The 25,254-nt window shown below is 33.1% G+C and overlaps 3 protein-coding genes across 6 annotated transcripts in view; 2 read left to right on the top strand and 1 right to left on the bottom strand.

Moving 5' to 3' along the window:
• Positions 1-25,254, top strand: part of LOC144855981 (Y+L amino acid transporter 2-like) — a 49,308-nt gene that overhangs the window by 20,587 nt on the left and 3,467 nt on the right. The window contains exons 1-3 of one of the 2 annotated variants that reach the window (XM_078713954.1): positions 19,615-20,139; positions 21,177-21,302; positions 24,158-24,254. In XM_078713954.1, coding sequence (XP_078570080.1) covers positions 19,689-20,139; positions 21,177-21,302; positions 24,158-24,254 — 674 coding nt within the window. In that variant the 5' untranslated portion in view covers positions 19,615-19,688. Of the gene's footprint in view, positions 1-19,614; positions 20,140-21,176; positions 21,303-24,157; positions 24,255-25,254 lie in introns of those variants that run through there. The other variant, XM_078713955.1, reaches the window with a different exon arrangement.
• Positions 930-4,224, top strand: LOC144856005 (protein LLP homolog). Of its 2 annotated transcripts, none has more exons than XM_078713981.1 (4): positions 930-1,013; positions 3,149-3,303; positions 3,462-3,668; positions 3,881-4,224. In XM_078713981.1, the coding sequence occupies exons 2-4, from the start codon at positions 3,165-3,167 to the stop codon at positions 4,069-4,071; spliced, it is 537 nt and encodes a 178-aa protein (XP_078570107.1). In that variant the 5' UTR covers positions 930-1,013; positions 3,149-3,164; the 3' UTR covers positions 4,072-4,224. The 2 variants fall into 2 exon arrangements, with proteins under 2 accessions (XP_078570107.1, XP_078570108.1); XM_078713982.1 differs by lacking the exon at positions 930-1,013 and adding an exon at positions 1,055-1,076.
• LOC144855954 (uncharacterized) lies at positions 4,202-17,413 on the bottom strand. 2 transcript variants are annotated; one of them, XM_078713920.1, is made up of 28 exons: positions 17,250-17,413; positions 16,525-16,628; positions 15,154-15,258; positions 14,772-14,834; positions 13,857-13,934; positions 13,518-13,608; positions 12,579-12,788; positions 12,241-12,346; positions 11,809-12,005; positions 11,418-11,709; positions 11,160-11,296; positions 10,483-10,769; positions 10,111-10,348; positions 9,689-9,737; positions 9,138-9,437; positions 8,814-9,041; positions 8,437-8,646; positions 8,163-8,330; positions 8,016-8,071; positions 7,546-7,842; positions 7,268-7,414; positions 6,978-7,093; positions 6,801-6,875; positions 6,622-6,707; positions 6,463-6,532; positions 6,130-6,276; positions 4,952-5,208; positions 4,202-4,797 (listed from the first exon to the last, which is right to left on the bottom strand). In XM_078713920.1, the coding sequence occupies exons 1-28, from the start codon at positions 17,335-17,337 to the stop codon at positions 4,740-4,742; spliced, it is 4,260 nt and encodes a 1,419-aa protein (XP_078570046.1). In that variant the 5' UTR covers positions 17,338-17,413; the 3' UTR covers positions 4,202-4,739. The 2 variants fall into 2 exon arrangements, with proteins under 2 accessions (XP_078570046.1, XP_078570047.1); XM_078713921.1 differs by lacking the exons at positions 10,111-10,348; positions 10,483-10,769.

Below are 25,254 nucleotides of genomic sequence, written 5' to 3'. Positions count from 1 at the left end.
TTAGCGCTGCCTAAATACAGTAACACGTTATTAACAAAACAAAGAACAAGGCGTGAAATTCTTTTGTTTTCTTTATTTTACATTGAAAAGGGCCACTTATATGTCAGTTGTTGTAATTGTTAGGGGTCTTCTTTTTGTTTTGCCATTTTGGTAGGAATACCTTTGTTTGTACAGTAAAAGGTAACTCTTGAACTTCTTAGGAACATTATTCAATCATAATATTATTGTACAGTATTAATAAATAACATACATTACTGTACTGTATATTATTGAAATGATAGTGCCAGTGGTACAAGCAATAATCTTGTACAATAATATTTATAGTCGATTGCAAAATTTGAAAGAAATATCACCTCAGTAAAGGTCTATATAATCATATATATGAGGATAATTCTCAAATATATTATTCGCCTTATACTCATCATCGGTGACTTAAAAAAATAACAAACACACAAAACAAACATACAAATGGTAAGAGGAGCACTTATTCAGTTTGAAAACTTTGGTTCACATGTTCTCAAATTGGAGAAGAGATTCGATACCAAAAAATGTCGTCAAAAATGCTACAACTCAAACCAAAACGAGTTACACGACAAAACGAACACACGAAAATAAAAATAAACTAATACAGTAACAATAAATTGCAATAAAGAAAATAATCAGACAACACACACACACGTCCACTCTCTGTCATGCCTCCTAAAAAAGTGAATGCGATTGTAAACAAGCATAACCTTTGACATTTTCTCACAAAATAGTGTTTATAAATCTAAACAAACACACTATAAAATATAAGTTTGATAGTAAATGTTTGTTTAATAAATAAGTGTTGTCGATTATTAATTTTAATTGGGAATCCATTGATTAAAAGTAATATTATAAATTTTTAAATTTATAATATTAAACATTTTTGTAAATCATCAATAAGCGACCTCTGCGGCCGGCCTAACACGATTACCAAGGAAGAATGTAAAACAGTATTCTTCCGAACCAAACACACACGTGTGTTATCGGTAAGTTTCCGGGCCGAAATCTCAGTTTTTTAGAGTTTTTACTTTCTATTTAATATTTTTAAAGTAATGAAGATAATTCAAATAAGTATAAGTTGTATTCATGCTAAGATGGACTTGAAATAAGTCGGCTAGGCATACAATTATTACTACTAGACTAGGCTAGACCTCTAGTACTAGGCTAGCTAGTAGTAGGCTATACTAGTATATTAGGGTATACTAGGCCTATGCTAAAGCCTTTACCGTGGAATTACGATCATCTCGGTCGCGTTTCATTTCGGTCGCGTGTCAATTAAGGTCAATTTTCAACAATATCGATCGTGGTGTATGGCGCGTCAATTATGCATAAAGCATACAAAAATGGATGCTATTGTAGGATTGGACTTAACTGTCAGATTTAACTCTCTTTCAGCAGTCGGTACGTGTAGTAGTTCGAATTTATAAACCTGTATTTGTAACGATTTTTATCTATATTTTCAGGACACAACAAGTAGCTTACGAAGAAGACTCCAATATGTTAATAATTATGAATGAGTAAATTGGGAATATTTGTTTGGTGCCAGTAAAAATCAGTGAGAGACTTTCACTGAGCTTTTTTATACACTATATTGCACGATTATGTAATACAATTTTTAAAAACATAATGCATTTACGTGTCGCATTATGTCTCATGCTATTGAATTAGAATGAAACCATATTGCCTGTTGACTTTGTATGCTTATTGTTATGAAATATAATAAAAACAGAAATAAAGAAATAAGGCGAATTGTCTATTTTACCTTTTTGTGTCTATTGTCTATTGTCACCACAATACAAATGGAATGGGTGTAGCTTTTTGATGAATTATTATCGAAAAATTATTCGTAAAACGGCCAAAAAAATGTCTAATGTCCCTCCATCCGTCCCTTAAATTATACAAAAAATATGTATAATTATTAGCTGTCAAGAAGAACTACACCGCTAACATAACCATCGTTAATACTATACTACTTTTCCAGTCAATTTTTTCTTGAAACATGATGATACGCTGATTGTCCACAGACAACGTAAAGCTGGCGGCAAAAATGTCTTACAAAGTCCTACATTTGTAGTTGCAATTTACTAAATCTACAGCATTAATTTTGCAAAGAAGCCCCTCTGTTTAGTTTAAAAAGTAGTCTTGAAAAGAAGCCCATCTTGAAATGTTCTTAAAAGAAGAAACCGCCATTGAGCATTTTTTTCAAAGTTTTACCGTATTGTGATGTATAAATTTAATTAGAGGCAATAAAAAAAAATATCAGCATAAGCACGCAAAAAAAGAGAGCGCGTGTGTAGCGGGGAAACAATGCACGCATCCAGACAAAAGGGCACAAAGCTCATTGTATTTGTCGGAAAAAGTAACGCACGTTATATCAAATGAATGATGTTCGCGATTTGTAGATGAGATAGATTGCTAATAGATAAAAGATTAAATAAATAGATAAATTAAATAACGTCTGTAGATGTAAATAAAAAGGTTTCAATTTGAATGATGAATGTAAACATTTGTATATGCGTTTTTGTTTTAAAAATATATTTGTGTATATTTTTTTGTTTTAAAAATAAAAAGATTGAATGATCATTGACAAAAGTGTAAAGTGAGTTTGAATTTTTCCCGTCAGAAACAAATGGAATATTTACAAAATATATCAAAATATAATGCTTATAAACTAATTAATAAAATACTGTTTTTACAATATTTATTTAAATATAATGATTATTATAAAAACATTTTTAAGTAAACACATAAAAAATAATAGAGCCTACACTTCGATCTTTAATTAGAGCTTACAGTGTACAGTACTGCATTGAGCGGCGTTCCATAGAAATCGCCGGAAGTTCGATTTACCGGAAGCGCGACCGAAATGAAACGCGACCGAGATGATCCGATACCTTACCGTGAGTGTCTCTCCGTCCTTGTCAGTCAGCAGGCATACAGTACTTGCTAAAGTACACCCTACCACTAGTCTAGAAAACTCATTCTAGGCCTACCGTAATTCGATAGTAATATTCAATAATATTTAATAATAATAATATAGACCTAGGTTTATAGGACATTTCATTACTGCTGGAATAAACAATTTTCTAATATATTATCTCATCCTTATTTTGTGGTATAGTAGTATACTAGAAGAGATGGCAAAGAGTATCAGAAGTAAGAGGAAAAGAAAGTTAAGGAATATTAAAAGAGTTAGAAATGCGCCAAAAGAACTACAAAGACTTAAAAAATGCCTCAACATGGCAGGTGCAGATACCGAGCCAAAAAGATATGATTGTAAGTTAATGCTCACATATTATGAATCCTTTTTTACATCTATACATCAGGACAATTACTCAACTGTATGGTTTTTGTCTTGTTCTCGAACCAAGTAAAATGCAAAAGCTTCTTGCTCACCTATTTTTGAATAAATATTCTTTTCTTATTTTGTTTAGTTGCGGACATAAGAGAATTAATCAAGAAAGAGGAAGTAAACCAAGCTACAGGTTCCCGTTATAATCTTAGTAAAATCCAAGGTTACAATTATTTTGGAATGGAGGTACAGGAAAGTATCGAAGCTGCACCGATACCTTCTGTGGCAAAAGGAAAAAAACCAAGACGCAAGAAAAATAGTATGGATGTGGAAGAGAACAAAGATGAAGGTAGGTGGTTATAAACATTTAGAAAGCACATACAGTACTGTAGTAGGATCCCGGGTTGGGGGAAATTTAGAAATATAGGCCTTAATTGAAGTTCAGAAATTAATTTCACAATTTTTGGGCCTCGACCCCTATTTCAAAATCATTATTATATCACTAAATCATCGCTTATACTAGTTCATTATAACTACTGTATACACTACATGTTTTTACAGATGATGATAATGAAGATGATGATAACGCAAACATGGAGATTGACTCAAAACGAAACGTAAAAACTTTGAAGAATGAACACGGAAACTATCCCAAATGGATGAACCACAGACAAGTAAAGAAAATGAGAGCAAAAAATGCACATGGTAAAGTGACAAAGAAAAAGGCTAACAAGAAAAAGATTGCTTGGTAAATTGAATTATGAAAGAGACGGTATAAAAACTATAATGTACTGGTTTTAATCTACTTGTTGAACCAATGTGTTGCTTTAAATGCTTTGTGATGTTGTCTTGTACATTTAAGAGTAAGAAACAAACAAGGTATCAGCTTTTTCTACGAAGTTAAATAAATCATTTAATACATCAATCATCCAATTTATTTAAACTTTATACACAATTACAATTTATCTTTGGAATGTTTATCGTTTTACACACTTTGCACTTTACAAATTCTTTGGCATTTATCATTTAAATCATTTGTATTATGTTGTATTCAAAATTAATATTTACAACTAATCGAATAAGCAAAATAAAAATACAGAACTCAGAGAATTCAATCAACACTTAACAAGGGAAGTGGTAATAAGCGATTGATCCAGATTCTGCACACTGACTTCTTTAACTGTAGATATACAGTGTTACAAAATCCTAAAGTTTATCCTAAAATAAATAGTTAATGTATACATTGTATTTATTTATATATATATATAATAAATATTTGTAAACCACCACATATGATTCTATACATTATATAATTGCTAAGTCATATTTATTAGTGTTTTCAAGGTATTCTTTATCCCTGAAGAATACTGAAATTGTGTAGAAGCTGCCTGTTGATATTATCTTCCTGTCTATTGATGACTTAACGTTGAGATAATATGCTTGAACCTTTCTTGGACGATAGAATTCTTGGAAGACTACTGTAAAAATAATAACGATAATAAATGATGTCATTACTATTATGTGAGTTTCTGAAAAATGATTCCTTCTTTAGAGAATGGTTAAAGGTGTGAAGGAATTAGTTTAGGCTAGAGTAATTTCTCAATTTTTGAAGCACATAAGATTATGTTTTACCTTGTCGGTGTCATTGACTCCCGTTTTAACAAGTCTCCGTTCTCAATGAAAGATTTGATTGGCTTTGATGGTTGTTTCTTTTCATAAGCTTCGATGAACTCTCGCCTTAATGGTAGCCCAAGAGGATTCATGTCGCGCTGTTGACTATTATCATTTTTCTGCGTGTATTTTTCTTCCATGTTCAATGGATTATCGATTATGTTTTCATGCATCGACAGAAATAAAGGTATATATGCCATGTAGTCTATGAACGATATCTGAAAAATAAATGAAAAAGAGGATATGTTTAAATGCTGAAAACCTTTTTTAGTCGCGTGGACGCGACTCTATAGTTCACTATGTCGGTTGGTCGGTCTGTCTGTCTGTCTGTCGGTCTGTCTGTCTGTCGGTCCGGTATCACTATGCGTTTTATCGCTTTCTGAACTTATCTTGATGTCAGTTTAATCTAGCTATGTCAATTTTTCATAGAATATTCCTTATGGCCAGGAATCGATGTGGTTATGTTTTCACGGTGCGCAATAAAAAATTACGCGGTCTACGCACGATTTAACGAAATCACGTTTGTAATCATATCTTCACAACCATGAATCACAATTAAATAAAATTTGGTACTCATAAATTTCAGGGCATAAATCATCATATGGCAATACAATTACGTGCGTAGCGCATGTAACGCATGCGTACGCGCGCTTAAAATTTTCAAAATTTATTTTCGATGAAATAAGAGTACGTTTCAGGCAATTTTAAGCGTTTACAAAATTGCCATGACTGCGCAGATTTTTGCGCGCGCACTGCGCGTTAAATGTTATTGCGCACTCTTTTTGCCCGATTTCTGTTTTCTTGACTTACTTTTCAACTCGAAATTACGTTATACGAGCACGTCAAAAGTGACAGGCTACGCACGTGTAAATTTAAAAAATATATATGTTTTTAAACATTTCAACATTTTTAAACATGTTCAGTAATTTCGGTCAGTATAGTTCACTATGTCGGTCGGTCGGTCTGTCGGTCTGTCTGTCGGTCCGGTATCGCTATGCATTGTAGCACGCGACTTAATGGCTGTTGGCCTTGTTTTATTCCGGTTTAGCAGAATTAAAATTGATAATTGTCATTGAAACATGAAACATTCCCCTATCAACGTGTGTTCGTAGGTAAGTTACAATTCTAATACAACTTACGTCACTGTATTCATTTGGTTTCATTAATTTCATGACGTATTGCTCCTGTGCTCTATTTAATCCGCCAGCTCTCAGTTCAATTTGTAACGATTCGGAAGTGATATGATTGTCACTTCGTTCAGAATTCACGTTACAATAAAACATCGCCTGCAAAAGTAGTAGAAATCAGGACATAATAATTCTTTCAATTTAGTTTTATCATGTATTATCTACAGTCCATTTCACTAATAATATAGGGATTTATTAAGTACAGTATTGGCTTTGAAAGAATCATAATAATACTGCTGTATTTTGTAAATATGGTTCTCGTCTTTTTAACACTGCGACACGTACCTTGTATAGTTCCATTTTACGTTCTATATCCATCAAATCTGATATGTCAATTAAGTGTTGACTGATTGGGCTGTAAGTAAAACAAACCAAAAAGTTAAGCATGTATAACGTTGGTAATGAAATTACGTACATTGATCGCGTAAAGTTGTGCCAACTTACTCCATTGTGCACATTCTTTCTCCAAGTGCTGCCATAACTGAAAACATTTTGAATGTAATCATTGAATGTTCGTCGATATTCAATACCTAGAAAATAAAAACAAACGGTTACATTTAATGTACATAAACACGTTGAACATGCGGTCTGTTATCGTAAAGTTTTTGTTTGTTGTTATTTACCTTGAGGGCGTATGCAAGTTGTTTAGGTTTAAGTGTCTGTAAAGTTGGTATCCCTTCGATTGCTCCCTTAAGCTCCTGTAAAATAAAACAATTAGATTTTATGTTCTTAAATGAATCAATTACTACACTGTAGAAATGATTAGTAAAGATGATAGCAATTGAAAATAAAATACGCACATTTAAATTGATGACGCAATTGAAATCGTCATCTTCAACAACAAATGCTTTGCCGTACGGATCAAGCTTTCTTTTTTCCACAAGTCTAAAATGTGATATGTAATCTATGGAACTATCTGTAGGAAGAGAAAAAACCCAATTAATTTATTTGTTTTAACAGGCATTAGAATACAAAGATGTCTGTCGATCGACGTGCAGGCGAAGTATATCGTGGATTTCGTTACGAGGAGTAGCTTGAGATAGATGGGAAAAGATGAAGAACACCAGTAAAGGTAGGCCTTGACCGTTACCTCTTTCATCAATAAATATCGCCCTTTTGTCCCCTCGTTGTTTGTAGTCGTTCAGCTCTTCCGCTGTTGTCAGTACATCATCCAAATGTTTTTGAAGAACTTCACCGTTTTTGCGAAAGGCATGTAGTACTTTCTTGATTCCAGTAACTGAAAAAGACCACACCATTGAGAAGGATATTATTATTGAGAAAGATAGTGAATGTACTTTTTCTATGAAACTTTAAAGTCTAATTATTTAACTACTGTACCTTGCCAGTAAGACTACTAGGCCTACTTACATTTTACTCGGCCACCTTCAGTTGGCGTCTTTGGCGGCGGTGGTGTTGGTTGAAAACCTCCCCACGATTCATTTTCCAATATGATAGTCTTAGGATTAATAAGTAACGTTGGCTGTGAGACCAGTTTCCCATCCTCGTCAATAATTACTGATTCGGCGTCATCATCATCATCTGCCGCCACTGTTCCATCCATCTTCAGTCGAATTTTACCAACGAACTTTCCTGCGGCGCGCATGCTCTGTGGGATTTTCACTCGAATTCTGGTACCATCTGGAGCGGTTAGTTCCAGCATTTCACCTATTATAAATATCGTAAAACAGTTAGAAAATTGTTACGCTATTATTGTAGCTGCGAGACGGCCATGCTTTTCTTATTACTTCATCTCAAACTAAAATTGCAATATGTTGTTAACAGTAATGCCCGTTATGATATGATATTTTAAACCTCTGACACCTAAACATATGACTCACTTTTTGCTTTGTCTTTTTTGCTTTTTCCCTTGCGAGGTTTGTCTTTATTTCCAAACCTGTAAATGCAAAAGTAGATACAAAGATACATTTATTCAGTTATTTTTTTCCAGTGTATGATGCTTAAAATTCAGTGTATATTTTACTTACACTTCATCGTCCGAACTATCATCGGATTCGTCGCCTTTTCCTTTTCTACCACCTTTCTTCTTTTTGCCTTCTTTTAACTTCTTGATTGCTTTTTTAATTTCTTCGTCTCCCATTTCATCAATATCTACTTCGTCTTCGTCACTACCCGACCCGTGTCCAGCCTTTCGTCTATTAAAAATATAGGAATATTAAAATAAATGATTTACATACAATAATATGGAGTTTGCATCATTGCATTATAATTCATCATCCATTTGACTGATTTAGCAGTTACCTTTTATCTTTTAATCGGGTTTTTGCTTTCAGAATATTCTTTGATAATTGTCTCTCGTCCTTTAATTTCTTTTTCTTCTTCTCTTTGACTCTCTTCTTTTCTCCTTCACTTAGATCACTGTCTATACCACTAATTTCGTCGCTGTTAACACTTTCGATTGAACTAGCGGAGCTCATTCGTTCCATCTCTTTTTTCAGTTCAACCACATGCCTATGAAAACGAATAAGTATTAGTAATGCTCTTCTTGTCGTTAAATATAATTATATAATATCTATCATTTATGTTATTCAATGAATTTTCAGAGTTTGAACCAAAGCAACTGTACCCAACCTATTCCATTTTATTAACTTAGTTTCAAGCAATGTGTTCATTCATACCTCCGTTTTTCTTTTTCTTTCTTTTTGGCTTTCCATTCTTCTTTCTTCTTCTCAGTTTTCTCCTCAAATCTCTTCGCTTTCTTTGCTTCCTTTTTCTGAAACTTCTTTTCTGCTATTAAAACTTTCCTCTCCTCATCTCCTAATTTACTGTCTACGTCAGATATTTCGTCACTAGCTACACTGCTGACGTCACCAACGCTACTTACCGGGCTCATCTTGCCTCTATTTCTATCAAAGTATTAACATAATTTGTTGATTGCAAATATTGAATATAAGAAAGTTATTTATTTATTTATAATTCAAAGTAATAAAATCAGAACCTACTTTCGTCTTTGTTTTTTCTTCTCTTCTTTCTTTTTCTTCTTCTCCTTGATCTTCTCTTGTTTTTCAATTCTTTTTGTTTCCCTCTTTTCTTCTCGAGCTTTCTTTCTTACTCCTTCCTTCTGTTCTTGCTTTGCCGCCTGTTTCTCTTGTTTTTTCTTTGCTTTCTTTTCTTGTTTTAGTTGTTTTAATTCTTCTTTTGTATAGTCGCCTTCAATACTTGAGAGATCACTACTATCGACACTACTAACACAACTGGCACTGCTAACAGCCGAGCTACTCGAAGGGCTGTACATTGATGAACTGTAATATAGTAAACAGAAAACTTTATTGATATAACTGTCCTTGTTTATTTTCTCATAGACCTATTTTAGTTTCGTTACAACGCAATCATCACAAAATGAAGGTTTGTATGATCTGTCGCCTGTGGTTGATAACATTTAGTGCGTTGCGCGTATATCTTGCGATGCAATTTCTCTATTCACGAGTTTTAAAGATAGACATTGTATATTAACGTTAAACGTTGATTGCTAATGTTAAATATTAAAACTTACCCGTCGGAACTGGACTCATAAGAAGAGTCGCTGTCGTATCCTCCAGAACCTATGAAATAAAAGTATATATATTATATAATTTTTATAGAAAATGTATTCGATGAATTTAATAGTTGATTTAAGAAAAGGTCAAGTTTGATAGAAGAAAAAGAAAGCAATAGACAAACAAAGTGCATAACGTCTCAAAAAGTGTCAAACCATACAACCACCATGTGCAAAAACCATCTATTTGTGCGGTGTACCATCTATACCTGACATACCGTGAAAGCGAAGCTTTTTGCTTGAAACAGTGTGTTGTGCTTTTGACTTATCCGAAGGTTTGGTGATAGATAAAGAATCGCTAGAAAGGGAACTATTATCCCCGTCATCTTCATTACGACGTCGACCCCACTTTTTATGGCGTCGACGTTTTCCGTGATTACCGTGTGATATAGTCGAATCTTCTGTCGAATCACTTTCGTCACCGGTCTTTTGCGCTCGTTTTCCTTTACGACCTTTTTTCTTCCGTCGTTTTTTTGGTTCACCGTCTGAGTCAAGAGATTTTTCGGCGCTGTCTGTGTTGGAGGAAGAAGACTCGTCGTCGCTGTTGTGTTCATGTTTACGATGTCGACGACGCCGCCGTTTTGGTTTGCCGTCTTCGTCTAGTTCACCTTCCTCATCCTACGTAGATGGGAATATAACAGTAGCAAGATTTGTGTCAATGTATGTCGCAATTACATGATATTGTTTGTGTGTAAAAATTAACTATTAGATAAAGAGAATCATTTGCCAGAAACAGAAATTAGAAAGCTTACTGAATACGATGCTGATTGGTCCGATCCGTCATTATCGCTATGTTTTGATTTTCTTCCTTTTCGTCCCCTTCTCTTTTTTCTTCTGTCTTTTTTCTCATCATGTTCGTCCTCATTTGACAACGTTGAGTAATCACTAGAATGACTACAGTCTCGACTTCTCCGATTCCTGCGACGTCTTCTACGTTCGCCGTCCTCGCCAACTTCAGATACACTACCAGAACTGTAACTACCGTCGTCGTCTCGATGGTCACCGTCCCTTTTGTGCCTCCGGTTTCTTCTACCACGCCCTTATTTAAGTATTAAACATGATCATGTTCCCGGACTTCCACAAGTGGAAAGAACCATTATGGCAGTGACAACGTGTTATTACAACTTGTGCAATCAGAAAATAATTAATTGTGAAGAAATTTTATCACGATCAGTTACAAAATACAAACCATCCAAAAAAGTTAAAGCGGCGACGAATCTGAAGGATGTTTAATAAAAAACAGTTTCATACAACTGTATGATGTTATTTTTTAGAAATATTATTATTTATGTAGTTTTTTAAATTTGTTTTGGCATGGTTGGTATTTTGGTAACCAAGAAAGTTTATCTTTCTTTAATGCTAAAGTAGGTATGACGTCAGAGCCGTCATCTGTGTGTGTGAATAATTAATAGTGCATCATTAGACTTACTTGAATCTGTACTGTCGTAACTACTTTCATCTGAATATGAATTAGAGTCGTTCGAATGGTGTCTTCGGTGCCGTCGACGACGACGTCTATGATGGCTCCCATCTGTTACATCACTTCCACTAACACTTCCTTGCGATCTGGAATAATATAGATTAAAGAAGTAAAACCATATTCAGTTGTATTTGATTGAAAAGGTTGGAGATTGAAATTACGTTTTTAGCTAAACCAAAAACAGTAAATTAAAACAAAAATGCATACCCACTTCGCCGTCGTCTTCGTCTGCGCCGCCTATTACCTTTTCTTGATTGTTCTGAACCACTCGAATCATCACTGTAACTCCGGCGTCGTCGACGTCTATTCCTACGTTTTTTTCCACTACTACTATCATTATCATCATCACTGTAATCACTAGAGTAGCTTCTTCGTCTTCTGCGACCGTGCTTACCATGACGTCGACGACGTCGGTGTTTGTTGACCTCTCCGTCTTCATTTTCGCTTTCACTGTAACTGCTAGAGTATGACCGACGCCGCCTTCGTCGGGTTTTTCCATCTAAAAAATAAATTAAATTAAAATACTATTAACACATACATCGAAAATACCATAAAAACATTGTTGGTAAGAATGCAGCAAGATAAACATTTAGCTTACCATCTCTACTCCTACGACGCCGTCTACGAGTCTTTTTGACGTGCGTTGTTCCTCCAGCACTGACGTATGACTCTTCGGAAAATGAGGAACTTCGATCACGACGACGGTGTCGCCGACGACGACGGCGTCTACTGCCGCCTCCAACACTTTCAACACCGCTTTCATTGTCACTATCGTCTGCTCCTTTCCCATCATCCCTATGAAGTTTAGAAAAATCGGGGTTTTGATAGTTTGTATTTTGTATGGTTGTAGTGATAACATAAAATTTGAACGCGAAACCATCATTTTGAAAAGTCAGACATTATTTGTTATTTAAAAGTCCTAAATGATTACACGGCGTATAGTTCCCCCTCTATATCAGGCTACTATTGTACAGTGCCCCTCTATATCGTCACACAAACTCTGGTTCCTTTCATCGTGAAATGTAATTACCTTCTTCTCTGTCTACGTCGTCTGCCTCCTTTCCCGCCGACAACTTGACCTTGCCTGACACTCTCTAAACTCTCTTGGTACGCACTGTCGTTTCGAATTTTATGAACTGTTGAAGCATAATTAAATAACGGTTAAAATTCAACTTCATTGCCATTTTGCATCAAATGTGAATGTTGTTTCAATATAATAATAATAAGGATAGAGAAATACCGCACACATTGGTAGGGCCTATTATCGAGGCTTGTATCTATAGTTTATTCATTCCCCACGGACTAGCAATTGAATGTGGCTACTTAAAGTTGTGCTATTCTATAACCAATATAAATAATACTCTTTACCTTCGACATATGCACCATCTTCGTTCACAACATATTTCTTCTTTGAGCTAACAAAATCTTCAAGTTTCTCGTCTGCGCTGAGACCTAGTATTCGTCTGGCTGCTACGTCATCTGTTTTCATTTCTTGGTACTCGTTCTCTGTTACGTACACGTACTGTTTGGTTAATTTCCCGCTCTTTGTTCGTACGTACGTCTTCACTTTTCTTTTTTCTACAAGTATAAGAATTTTAATTATCAGTTCGTTTAAGATCATTTTTAAATTAATGATTAACTAGAATTGATTACAGTAGTTTAAACTGTTGAAACAATAATTTTGACGGTAGTAACACGTTAAAATTAGTATTATTTCAGTGTAAATAGACCCTCTAATGTTTTCAATCTATATTATAATAAGTAAGAGAAAATGGGTTTCTTATTAAAACTCGTTAGTGGGTGAACTGATGACGTCCTAATATCACTGTTATGTGTAGGCATATTACATGTAGTTCCATGTAAAGATTTTTCACGCTGCTGCTGCTCTAGCCCGCTACGTCACAAGAGATAAATCATTTAGATATAAAGCAAGCAGCAGTTATAGTACTAGATACTGACATTTTTGCGAAAAAGGATTCTCGACTATAATTTATAGGTACCAGCTGCTGGACCCAAAAAACGTCTGGGAAAAGAGTCTAACGACAAATCCCAAAGCTTTTCTGGTATTTATGAGTCAGATAATCATTGAATTATTATCAAAACAGTCCATTAAAGTTTTTGTTTGTAATAGGATTCTTCACACTTGAAGTATCTGGGCGTGATGAAGTGACCCCCAGACTTGACCTTAGCAATAACAATAAGCGAGCAGCGTTTTTTGTAAGAAATATTTCTTGTTTATTTCGTTTTTAAAGCGTTTTATAATACTGGCAGTGGCCCAATTTGATTTCGTATGAAATGTAATCTTACGTTGTGTTGCTCGAAGGAACGCCTTGTGTTCTTCTTCCTCTCTTAGTTTTGCTAGCCTCTTTGCTGTCACAACCGCTTGTTGTTTCGATTTCTAAAAGCAAAAAATAAATATCCTTAAACTTCGGTTTAAAAATACAAAAGGATTTGCACATTACAAGACAATTTTATAAGTGCTTTCCGACACAGCGTGTAAATGATTTTTTTTATTGATTTAGTATCTCATTTAATCAATCTTAATGTCACATAATTAACTTGGCTTTGATCCGTGTCCAAAGTTCGGGAATTGAATGTATTCAAATATATTAATATTAAATGTTAAATCGTAAATCAAATACTTACATCTTCGATGACATCTAAGATTTGTTTAATATATGAAAAACTGTGTCTGAATCCACCTCCAACACGCACAAATTTATGCTAGAAGAAATGTAACAATACGTTTAGTTTGCAAATTTGAACCAAAAATACCACATTTTACCGTTGCAAATATTAATAAAATGGTACAATATGCTCTTTCCAAAACAAGTTAGGCCTAGATGTTGTTGTAATCCAGGCCGGTCAATATCGATTAAAATAACAATTTACGGAGGACATACAAATTAGGCTAGTTAGTAGGCCTATTAAGATGAAAACAAAGCGCGTGGCTATTGTCATAGTGTTGACCTTGTTGAAACAATTATGTACTCCTCAAATTTGATTGTTATCCCAACATAATTACTAAATGTCAAAACCAAACAAAGAAATTAAAAATCGACTGTATTTGTATGATTCGAATGTAATAAGATGTTTAGAGAAGTCCCTGGTCAGGTAACTACCAATCAGATTGTGAATTTTTAACAAGCAAAACTGTCCCTGTGGGGGCCTAGTACACTTTATCTTAATATCCGTAATACTTGTTTACGAGTTTGAAAACATGATTAAATCTGGAGCACTAATTCCCCAAATCACCACTGTGTACATAACCGATGTTCGGGTGAAAAAGAACAATAGAAATGATGGACAATATAATTTACTTAAAGCAGTAAATGTCAATACTATCTTAATGTAAGCAAATATACACATTTTTGTTTTTTGGTGTTACTTCAAAAGCTTATTTTACTGCGTAGGTCTACATCTACACGTTTCACGCTACGGTTTGGAGAATATTAAACAATTCTTTCGCATTTGAAATTGTGTTAAAATGCTGATATATGAATATTAATGTAATACATTGTCTATTTATCCTTAACCATTTATACAATTGTATCTATTCACCCTTTCACATGCTGAATGATCAGTTTTAAGTTGGCATCGGAAACAGTCGTCTGGACCAAGGCTCTGTTTGAAAAAAAAAGTTTAAGTGTAAATAGCGATGGCTGTTAGAGTACAATGATTAGATCGATTCTAGCTGATATTGATTTATGTTACATTGGCATGTACCCAAGTTACTCGTCGTCGTGTCTATATTATAATGTATAACCTATGGCTTTGTCGACGTCGTCAAAAATAATATACAAATGGCGTTCTCGTCTTGTTTCTTGACGTCGTCAGTCCCATCGCCGCCGTTGTTCGGATACATTGTTTGGCCTAGTGTGTTCACTATTGTCATATTGATCATATTTACACGAATTGTGAATTGCATAAAAAACATCCTTACGCTCTTTTTCTTTTCAAACCGTGGTCTGTCTCTTGGCGCTCTTGTTTCTATTGGTGGAGACGACACAAAGCTAATATAGCGTGTTACCTGTTCTCCACGAGAACTCTAAAATATAAATAAAGAAATAAAAACAATCATAAGCAACATTGTATTTCTTATAGTCTTTAGCATTAAAAAGTATTCACTGTGACTGTAAACATAAGAACAGTAAATCAATTTCTCATATGTAATATTATTATTACTCGTTGCAAGAATTTCAAAATGTATAGCGAGAGCTAATATATCATCAATACTATATATGCATTGTAGTTATGTAAACATTGTGCATTGGTGTATTTACCTTTATGTGATCGTCACTACAATAGGAGGTGAGCAACATGATCTTTCACACGCGGGGTCCTCGAGAGGAATCATTACAGGTCAAGGAAAATGACCCCCCACGTTTTGTCATGACGACCAAGTAATAGATGTCACATGTTAACATTAATGTGTCACATGTGTTAACATTAATATAACACACTCGAACATGTAAACAATACATTATGATAGATTGAGAACAGGTGAAGCGATACCACCATAAATAGATATAACTTCCTCGGTGTATTTAAACCATTACATCTTTGTTATTATCAATAACTTTTATAATGACAATAATATTTATTTGTATACTCCATTTACACCGTGGCACTCAACACCTTAAAATATAAGAACTCTAAACAGAACTAAACAGATATGTGGGACATCCTCGAAAGGACAAGTGTAGATATACATGGTCATGTGTATTTTGCGATGAAATAATGTTAATGTCTTTTGATAAATTTTTATTCAAGTGTTTGTATTGTACGGTTTATAAAAAAGATCGCGCTGCAGCTAAAAATTACTCCAAGGAAACCGTTTTTAAAACTGATGTTTAATGATCGAGACCGGAATCAATCATGTTTTTAAAACCGTACTAAAAATCGGGTTTTTTTTTTAATAGACCCTGGCAAGAGTCTTTGAAAATACGGTATTTTAAATCCGTAATCAGGCCTAGGAATAACTTGTAGCGTTACCAATTGTTACCGTTGTAGACAAACAAAGGCGACACTACTCTCTATTTGCGGGTTTCCCTTCATGTTTTGTTAACAAAAAGTTAAGTTTTAATCTAATTAGCACAGTTTTTAATTGCATGCTTAGTGTCCAATGTTGTAGGACGCTAGTTCATTGTAAATATTTGTATAATTGAAGCTTCGGTAATCTTTAAGAAAAGAACAGTGTATAGCATTCGTGTTTTGAAGTTTTAAGATTTTAGTTTTCTGAGAATGTTTGTATTTTTTAAAAACCATATTATAGACAAATGAAAAATGGAAGGATTTCGAACTTTTGACTTACCGTTACAGAGGGATGTATTGCTGGAAGTCGTTCTACGTCATCAAGTGACGTCCGACAAATCATTTCGGCTATATCAAGTCTTGAAACTCCGATGTTCATTACATCTAGATTAAATAATTAAATTATTATATCATTTTGAACTATAAATAAACTCACATTAGGAATTTTGTGAAAATGCGTGAAGTATTAAAAATAGAGTCGATTCTATTTTGATTTAAATTCAAACATTGGTTTTTGTTTTCTTTCCATACTGGCGTTTCCAATTAACATAACACTTATTAATCTAACTGTCCGGTCAATAATTGTGGTTCAAATATAAGTTACAAAACTAATGAAAGCACTAATGAATATTCTAAATAATCGTTAATAACAACATTTTATATTTACTTTAATAGTGCTTTAATTAATTTGATTAAATGGCAGTTTAAATAAATAAAGACACCTGTTTCATTTCCTATCGAAACCACAGTTTATTTATTTATTGTTGGCCAAAGATAGTTGTAGAATCGTAGTGTAAAGGATGCTCCTGTGATAACATTGTTGCTGAACGATGAAAATATAATGTTCTTGATATTTAGTACGAAATTGATTATAATAGAGATAAAAAATTGCTCGGAGAGCCATGCATCCAAGAAATTATTCACACACGACAGTCTTATAGTAGGGCATAATACTTTAAAGAAAAAAATGTTAAATTAACACTATTTTTAAATGATTTTACGTACCGAATACATCGGGTAGTTCAGGTGCGCATTCTAACATTTCCGGTTGAAGTAGCATCACCGTGGAATTTGAAATACTTCCTCCTCCCATTCCAATACTTCCTCCTCCTATTCCATTACTTCCTCCTCCTATTCCTTTAGTTCCTCCTCCTATTCCATTACTTCCTCCTCCTATTCCTTTAGTTCCTCCTATTCCATTAGTTCCTCCTCCTATTCCATTACTTCCTCCTCCTATTCCTTTAGTTCCTCCTCCTATTCCATTCTTGTTGAAAAGAGGTGGAAACATCTGATCACCCATAGTTTCCAAATTAAATAAAAATCCCCCTAAAGATATATCATTTCGAATTTAATTTCCGACGACTGCATCGTGAAAAGTTATGTTTAAATCTTTCCGAGCGTTATTAGGCGCAATAAATATATGAAACTTCTGACATTCTCAGACCTAGTGCGTGTGTCTACTGTGTCTATGCATGCGTGTGTTTGTTTCCTTAGGCCCCATTTCAAATCCCTACAGTATCGGCTATTTTGCGTGACAATTGGCTGGCTCTTTGTTTGATTAACTTGTTGTTTTGTTGTCAATGCGGATGATTTAAGCTACGCTGCTAATCTTCTGTCTTTTGTTGTTAGTGATTACTGACCTTCGTGTATCTTTTCATCTGGTAAATGATGGCGCTTTTTAAAATAATGTTTGTCTACTTTTGCAAACTTCGCAAGACATAGTGCATTCTCGAGGTCTAGATTTGTGTATCTCTGAATTTCTTAATAATTATATTATTTTTGTCATTTTGTTTTTTTGTAATTGTTAGAAGGAATCGTCAGAACTTGTACCGCTTATTAAAAATGTTCAAATAAAGTTTACAGTCAATTTCCATAGATATACCATGGATCTATGTATAGGTCCATGGATACAGTATGCAGTACTTTACAAAGATCTACTATACAAAATCTTAGACTGTAGAGGGGGTATTTTCTTTACAAAAAAATACCCCCTCTACAGTTTTAACTGTTTTACAACAAAATGTTAAACTGTAGAAGGGGTAATGTCTTAGTGAAAGTAGAGTACCTCATCTAAATTGTTTTTTGATACCGAGAATTAGCATTACCGTAATTTGTAATGTAATTCTTTGTGTGAATCATTTATTATTTTTCTGAAATAAATGAAAAAAATTGAATATTCATTTGCCGTGCCCATACACTGGGCACGGCAAAACACATTACGTCGGCTGTGTGTTGATTGAAATGAGTCACTCGTAAAATGTACTACAAGACTAAAAGTATAATCAGGGAGGTGAAGGTATAATATCCGAGGTATGAAATGATGACTAGGAAATTAAAATCTGCTGATAATTTTTGTTGCAGGAGAAAAAAAACATTGGGGGTATTACCTCCACATGCGCGCCTAAACGTTGTTTACAAGAAGTCCACTACTATAATGTGGTCAGCTGGTGAATTAATTCATCCAATTTTCCGCTAATTAATTAATTACTTATTAGGGCCACTGATAAAATACAATCAACGCCGCTGGCCATACAATCTCCGTTACTTTTGATTCCAACCCCACAACTTCGTTACAGTAATTCTAAACATATGTCAATTGTAAATTCAAATGATTGAGATGTTTTTAACTTGTAGGCACCGGTGGCTGTAAACTTTTAAGTTTAATCAAAGAGACGTTTCATTTGTCATAAATGATTAATACTAAGTTTAAACGGTTTAAGTACAAAGAACACTCGGGCAATAACCGAAACTTTAATCAGTTTAATTCATCAGACTGAATTGATAATGATAAAATAACTGACTGGGAATAAATTAGTTTTTTGTTGACTTCCACGGAGAGAATTGTTTTGCCTTATTCTGGGCCTTCGTATATTCTTAAAACATACAGATTACCGGTACTGATGTATCTTACTTTTAGCCTCACTAAAATATTTATTTTAAATGATAAAGTACTTTTTAAAAAATGAGAATCTTAGGGCTAGGCCTCGGTCACCCATGGAGTAAAGAATAATATTCTTTACTCCATGGGTCACCGAACCTTAAAAGGTAGGCCTACATTTCACCCCATTATCACAGTATAAAAGTTGATAATTTGAAGGGACTGTAAAATTTGCTAAATAAATATATAAATTAAATTAGCCAATAAACGATTATTATTGTAAATGAAATTGTCCACGTGTTTTTAGCAGCTAATAAACATTAATTAATTAATAATATTTATTTAAAAACTATTTTTACGTCATATCCGGCTTCTGCTATCGCTGCACCGGAAGTATATTGTGCTGTACACGGTTCATTGCACAATTAATGAATATTCAACGATATATACAATGTGGGCTAATAAAGTGTTACATTATTGGTCGGATATCGACGCAGCGCGCGGGGACTGTAGTTTTGGAGGAGAGAAAGCACATGTTTTGGAACTAGCCACGAGTATAGTAAACAATGTCGGGGTCTGTTGAAAACACGGGATCTCAGTCTTCAGTAAGGATCAAGCCAGAATTAGGACTTTTCAGTGGAATATGTGTGAATGTTGGAGTCATTATTGGATCTGGTATTTTCCTTTCACCAAAAGGAATTCTGGATAGTATTGGTTCCGTTGGTATGTCACTGATCATATGGGTGCTGTGTGGTCTTTTTTCCACGATGGGAGCCCTGTGCTTCGCAGAGCTGGGCCTAGCAATCCCACGATACGGTGGAACATATGTTTATATTCGCGAAGCGTTTGGAGACGTTTTAGCTTTTCTTTTTCAGTGGACAATGATCGTAATTAATATACCTACTTCTATAGCTATTATTGCGCTAACTTTTGCAGAATACGTTTTGGAGCCTTTCTTTTTAAATGTGTGTCCAATACCATCAGTTTGTATTCGATTGTTAGCCCTCGTTGGTGTCAGTAAGTTCTTTTTTATATTTTCTTTTGTTATGTTTTGATTGGTGAAACCCCACTTTATAAAAATTAAAAGCTAACTTTTACTTTGTTTGGCTAGGAATACATATATCTAAAATTCCATATGGAAAACACATTGACTGTCCTGCAGGAAAAAGGGAAAAGCATGATTAAATCTTAGACTATTGCTTCCTCCTGACGTGTGCATACGGACATTTACATTCAAGTTAAGATTATCAATAAACGACAGCCGAGGCAATCAAAACAAATATTAATCAATAAAATTGTTTATTTAGCGCAAATGCCTCCGTACATGTTTGTTTGATGTATGTATATGTGTAATAAAATTCTTATTAGAAGAGAGGGTACTTTGTACAGTACAGTAATTTGTTGCCTGTGTTTAAAAGTTTATAAACAAACTATAAACCTCTTATTGTGCGTAAAAGCATATACGGTATTAATATAGGACTTTAAAGTAAAGTATTTCTGATGATAAAATCTGAATTGAAGAATAAATTACATGATTACAAATAATGAGCCAGACGTCACGTGTGATGATCTACATGTTTTGGGAAGTCGTCCATATAATTATAATAAATAAATATATTATAATAAATAATTATTTTCACATCGTATGATATATTGAATTTTTATATTGATATGTTATTCTGTTTGTTTGAGAATAAAATATATACTGTAGTTGTTTTGTTCAGAAATACTAGAGTAAGCGTCTGTTTAAAAACTGACCAATCACAGGTTGTTTGAGAATGTCCAGACAAATTGTCTGACCTTCATCAGAGAGATACTGCAGATCAAACAAGATTGTATTATATTGATATTATATATGAAGTATGGTGTTTCCCCATAAAAATAAAACACCTCTACACTTACAGTTAGTATATTAATGTTTTTGCGAGAATACTTTAAAAAAAAATCTTTTTTTTAAACTATTTTCTTATCCAATATTTAATATCTTATATTATTAATAATGTACATAAATAATTGTACTATTTGTATTATAATATAAACTTTTATTTTCTTAGTGTCAATGACCTACGTAAACTGTGTGAGTGTTCGTTCTGCAACTCGAATACAAGATTCCTTGACAGTAGCTAAAGTTCTTGCGCTCATTATAATCATCATAACAGGTTTTGTAGGCCTATTCAAACGTAAGTTATAGTAACATATTATTTTTAAAGTAAGAAGTAAAACATCCAGACTTTATTATAATAATAATGATATTAATAATAAACCCACTTGTCATGATTTTTTCTCATGGAAAAAAAACTCAATATCTAACTTGTCACCATAAAAACTACTGTATGTATATCTGTATACTAGCATAAAATTGCATGTATGATCTACAGTAATAACCTGTTAAAAAAGTTATTTAATTGTTGAAAAAACAGTACTGCAGACAATAATTGCCTTAAATAATTGCAACAAAACACCTTTACTGAATATCTAATCTTCCATGCCATAACTTCCATTGATGCCCATGGGTAGGTTTGGTCAAATTTTAGACTTAGTTCTGTTTCCTTTTCATTGGACCATATTGCTATTCACTTTTGAGGACCAACTGTAGTTTTGAATTGATTTCCAACCATGCAGACATTTTTAATACTTTACAGAATACAGTACTGTAGTTTTAAATGATGCGTCACAAATTTGACCTAAAACTCAAGTTTATTATAATCCATTCCATTAGGTAAGCTGGCGAATCCATTATGATAATTTTTATGGTTCAAATATTTTAAAGATAGTTTGTTAAAAACAAGAATTTTTCTAAAACTTCGAAGTACAATTGAGTTATATATTACCATTTAGTATTAAAACTGGATGGAATATAGATTATGGTAATTTTTGTTTCCAACCAAGCAAATATTTTTAATTATTAATTTACGGTTAATTACAGTTACAATATAGTTTGAAATGGTGCATGAAGGAAATCTATAAGATGAATTCCATCAGTTAAAGGTTGAAAGAACTAAAAATGATTTGTTTTACTGGAGGGAATTAATCAGAACAATTGGTTTTAAAATATATTGAATGTACTATTGCAAAAGTTTTTTAAATTTGGTCTCAGCTGGGTCATACAGTAATTCAGTTCTGTCAAGATTATGGTAATCATTCTTAAGAATAAATACATTTTAAAAAATTCTGATAGATTTATTAAGAATATTGTCATGGAGAAAGTGCTTTAAACTGATGACCCTTCCAGGAAGATTTTGAAATTATTTGATGTATGATTGAACTTCTTTAGGGAATTAGAATTGAGTAATAATGATATTACTGTATCTTATGCACTTTACCATCAGATTATTAACACAATATGTATGTAAAATCTGTGAAATACATCACATTATAAGTTTAAATTTTAAAATTTATTCGATTTGAATGAGATAATTATCGGTTAATTTTTCTTCAGTGGAATCAGTTAAACCACTATTTTCACAGGCAATTTATCGATTAATTTTTATTGGTTCATTTTTGGTCTAAAAATTGACCGGGCCAAACAATTTGACATTTATTACTCTCTATCAAATGGTTAGAATTTCGTAAAAGCCTTACTTACGTAAAGATTACTAGATAACCTATATATGTATGAATAGGACATGAAAAAATATTGTAATTACCATTCAGCCATTTATTATTGAATTATGTTCACACAGGAGATTTTTGTTTCTTGCTCCAGAGAAGGTTTACCGGTTAACAATTCCTGTAGGTCTATCTCTAACGTCTTATCATAAAGACCCTGCCCCCCCCCCCCCCCACATTGTTTCAACTACATGGCCTATTTCAGTTTTTTTTTTTAACCAAATAGTATCAATCCTGCAATATGTAATAAAAACAGTTAACATAAATACAATTTTTTTGTTGGCTGGAATAAAACCTGTATCTTTACTGAGTTGCATACAGTTTTTTTGTATGTATTTTATAATACTTCTGAAAGTACTTTGAATTGTTTGGTTGTCAATTCTAATATGAAAGGTTTTATTTCCAAACTTATTGTTGTACAGTACTACAGTAACTACTGTAGTAAAGATTATTAATTACAATGTTATAACCTTGAAACCCTTTTAAAACATTTCTTGATGTTAGCAGATTTTGTTTAGTTGTAGAGATTCAATGAATTTATATTATTAAAAAAGCTTTCAACAAAGGCTGGTATTTTGTGAAATTAAATGTTTTCTTATTCACACCCTAAAAAGATTTACAATCCACTGTATTCAAATCTTTGAAAGTCTATGATAAGGTGAAACTGTCATAGTCTAGCAATTTATTTACATTGGTATCTTTTTTCTACACACCAGAAATGCTCAATTATGGGTATAGTGTACGTCAGCCTGAAGATTTACAATAAATGTGAATCTACCAACTTTTAACATGTTTGTAAACTCAACAAGTCAAAATTATTATATATTTAAAAAAGAGTTTAGCTTGACAACATTTTTGGTTTTTTAATGTTACATTGCTACAGTACGGTAAAAGTATGTTGTCCAAATTTGTTAGCCTTTTCTTTTTAAGGCCAAGTTCAAACAGCATGAACCTATTGCGGTTTGTATAAAATTACTTATTTAGTGTTCAATTTCAGAGCAATGTGTACAGCAGAATTCAATTGATCTTAATTTTTCAAGAATGTTTGTGATTAAACCATTGATGACACACTGAATCTTCAAAATCTAAATTTTGTATTCCTTGTTGACCTTATGTAGTGTTAATATATTGATATGCAAGTGTGACAAAGTGTGTTTAGCCGAATTTCTAAATCATTAACGGTATGATACATGTTAGTACTATACACGAGAAATTAATTCAAACTCCGTAATTATGACAATTACGAACATAGAGTTAGTTTTTCTTAATGTGGAATTTCATCCCTGTTATTAATTTTATTTCAATTTCAAGTATTTCAATTTCAAATAAAATGAAATTAATATAAAACAAAAGTTTTCCAATACTAATTTGGTACCAGTATGTAACTTTCAAATGTTTATTGAATTTTGATTATTTTGTTTTTCAGATGGTGGAGTGGGATCATTTGATAATTCTTTTACCAACATCCAGTGGACAGGTTTAGGAGCAGCATTCTACTCTGGACTCTGGTCTTACTCAGGATGGTTAGTCATGGGTTCAAATCTGAATCAATGTCATATGTCACAAAAAAACTCCACTCCAAAAGACTTCTTATACAACTTAGTTCATGTAGAGAATCTTGTGTGTGTTGTTTAGTTTGCCACGTTTGAGAAGCACTTTAAATGACCTTACAAATTATGACATTATGACCATTCTTGGCAATTTGCCTAACTGGAGAATGAATGAATTTTATAGAGTCTACTACAGTATACAGACCACACTGTATCAGAGCCTGTGACATACATTATTAGACACTATCTTAGTCTTTGTGTGAGTGAAGTTGTTTCTCATAAGATATCCTAGCAGACAAGATTTGAATCTACAACCTGAAACCAATATACAACTCCACTCTATAGGCCTAATGTTAATAAAAATTTGGTTTAGTACACAGACACACACAGTACACGATGGTTGCTAATGCGTTAGGAAAGCTTTTACTATTGTCCCGTGGTGTCAACAGTGAGATTTGATTAAATGTAATGTGCATATGTGAAAACAATTCTCTGTATCATATTCAAATCCTACGGCATATTGAAGCATGCTGATCGACCATTTGATCTCAATTAATTTTATGGAATTGATTCCGTTTACTTTGTTTGTATGTATGTACTAGTGAATATTGAATTTTAGAAAATCCAGCATTGTCCATTACTCTGTCTCCAATACTACAGTAATTTTTTTTTTTTACTCTATTACTGTAACTACAATAAAAGACAAAATATAAAGTTAATTATTATTATTCTAAACAATTCTGCAGGTACTGATAATCCATGACAGATTAATTATTACTGTAACAATATTGTAGAGTATTTTATAACCATAAAAACAAATACAGAATATATTAATAAATTATTATTCATGACCTTTAAAGCAGTGGAATATAAATATGATATTTATTATTATTATTATTGGTGTATCAATATATCAGGAGGCTATGAAATATATAATATTTACCAACTGTTTAGTGATTATGCTCCATATGGA

The sequence above is a fragment of the Antedon bifida genome, chromosome 11 (assembly GCF_963402885.1).
Source record: "Antedon bifida chromosome 11, ecAntBifi1.1, whole genome shotgun sequence".
In the NCBI taxonomy this organism is placed as follows: Eukaryota; Metazoa; Echinodermata; class Crinoidea; order Comatulida; family Antedonidae; genus Antedon; species Antedon bifida.
This window is presented reverse-complemented; position numbering and strand designations above follow the sequence as displayed.